This window comes from Buceros rhinoceros, unplaced genomic scaffold, assembly GCF_000710305.1.
Source record: "Buceros rhinoceros silvestris isolate BGI_N320 unplaced genomic scaffold, ASM71030v1 scaffold24476, whole genome shotgun sequence".
Lineage (NCBI taxonomy): Eukaryota > Metazoa > Chordata > Aves > Bucerotiformes > Bucerotidae > Buceros > Buceros rhinoceros.
Window position 1 is genome coordinate 3,232 of NW_010416134.1, and position 2,102 is coordinate 5,333.

General features: G+C 58.1%; 1 protein-coding gene across 1 annotated transcript in view; it reads left to right on the top strand.

The window, feature by feature from the left end:
- The window catches only part of LOC104494828 (B-cell differentiation antigen CD72-like), a 3,722-nt gene that overhangs the window by 1,306 nt on the left and 314 nt on the right, over positions 1 to 2,102 (top strand). Inside the window, exons 5-7 of the mRNA XM_010137709.1 lie at positions 28 to 212; positions 458 to 606; positions 944 to 1,092. Coding sequence (XP_010136011.1) covers positions 28 to 212; positions 458 to 606; positions 944 to 1,092 — 483 coding nt within the window. The remainder of the gene's footprint in view (positions 1 to 27; positions 213 to 457; positions 607 to 943; positions 1,093 to 2,102) is intronic.

Below are 2,102 nucleotides of genomic sequence, written 5' to 3' on the forward strand. Positions count from 1 at the left end.
GACACGGTGGGGGCGGGCGTGGGCCAGAGCGGAGCTGCAGCGAGCGTGGCGGGAGGGCAACAGCAGCCAGCTGGAGCTGGAGAGCCAGGAGGCCGAGCTGGAGCGTGTCATGGGGATCCTGGGAAAGATGGAGAAGGACATGCAGGAGGTGCAGGGGAAGCTCAACAACAGCGAAAGCACTGTGGCCACCCTGCGCTCCTGCACGGCTATAGGTAGGGTGATGGGGGAGCAGGGATGGGGTGTCCCAGGGAATTGGCGTCTCTCAGCAGGTGCAGTGCCAAGGCATGAGCGCTGGCTTCTTTGGCCCTGTGGTGGGGACGGGTGGTCCAAAGGCTGAAGCTGTTCCTGGAGCAGAGGCTGAGCCTGTGATGTCTGCTGGGAAAATGTGGGGCTGTTCCCAGTCCCCTTGAGGGCATCTGTGGCTAAGCAAGCACCTGAGCTGTACCCCTGCCCCCAGATTGCTGTCCTTCGGGCTGGCTGCTCTACAGGGGCAAGTGCCTTTTCATCTCTTCGGAGAAGAAGACGTGGGAGGACAGCAGAGATGAGTGTGAAAAGAAATATTCTCAGCTCCTGGTCACCAAATCCTGGACTCGCTGGACTGTGCCGGTAGGATGCTGGGGAAGCTGAGGGCAGGAGCTTGTGCATCCAGCCCTGGTTTTCCCAGGTGGCCAGCACTGCTCTGGGGGCTTCAGGCCGGCCAAAACAGAAGAGGGTGCAAGACTGATCTCTGGAGCTCATGGCTGGTGGTGGTCATGGGGCAGAGCATGAATGCTGGATGCTGGATGCTGCCCAAGCTGGAGCAGGACACCAGAGCTGCTCAGTTGTCCTGCCCCAAGGAGCTCCAACCCCAGGGCTCCTTGAGGAGATGACCATCCCCTGCAAACACTGCAGCATATAGGTACCATGGAAAAGTCATTTAAAGACCCTTTTTCTCCTTCCTCAGACCTTTCTGAAGAATGCAGACATCCCATACTGGATCGGGCTGCAGAAGGGCAGCTTCCCCTGGTACGACTATGGCTGGCTGGAGGAGGATCCAGACGGTGAGGGGGCCTCAGACGTCTGGTTCTGGGTGGATGGCTCCCTTTATGAAAGGTACCCAGTTTCTTGCTGAAACCCTCCTCTTCCAGCACTGCTTTAGGAAACATTTTAAGTCCCACTGGTACCCAGTCCTGGGCACAAGCACTGGGCACCAAGGGCATCAAAGCAGCGGAGGCTGTGGGGAGGTGGGTGCAGTGGTATGATGAGATGCTTAGAGGCTGTGCAAATGGAAAGGCAGAATTTGAGTGGGACACGTGCAGGGCATGTGCAAGAGTGGGGTAGTGAGAGGGGACAAAAAAACCCGCAAGATTTATTTGATGTCTAGACAAAGAGTTTGAGCACTGCCTCTATCTCCCATGAGCCTCCCCTCCTCAAGGGGAAATCAAGCCTTCCTGCCCACAGAGGGTCCCGGGCTCCTCCCTGACACGTGCACCCTCTCCCCAGCTCGCCACTGCTTCCTCTTGCAGTGTCTGAGAGCAGTGGGGAGGAACAGACCTGTCTGGCCGGGTGTTGGGTACCGAGCCCCTGTCTGCTGCCTGCTCCCCCTCAGCCCCGCCATGGGGGGCTGCACCCCACTGCAGCCCCACAGCCCAGGGCAGCTCCTCTGGGCACCCACACACCCTTGGGGAGTACCAGGCTCTCCCCACCCGCGGGTGCAAGCATCCTCCAGCAGTGAGGCTGAGGTTCAAGCAAGGGGGAGGCCAGGGGGAGTCACAAACTGTACAAACCTGAGGGGTTTCTTGGCTTGCGCAAGAAAGCCCCCTCACTGGAAACATTCAAGGTTGGGTTGGGTGAGGCTCTGAGCAACCGTTATTTGGTTGAAGTTGTCCCTGCTCACTGCAGGGGAGTTGGACCAGCTGACCTTTAAAGGTCCCTTCCACCCCAGAGCATTCTATGATTATATGATTCTAAGGTCATGGATGTATCAGCTCAGGCTTCAGCCTGTGAAATCAGTAGGGGAGGACTGCGGGATCCCACCTTTGCCTAAAGCATTCAAACCCTCCTGTGCAAGTGTAAAAACTCAGCCATCAGCAGCCAGCCATGGCTGCCTTGGCAGCGGATGG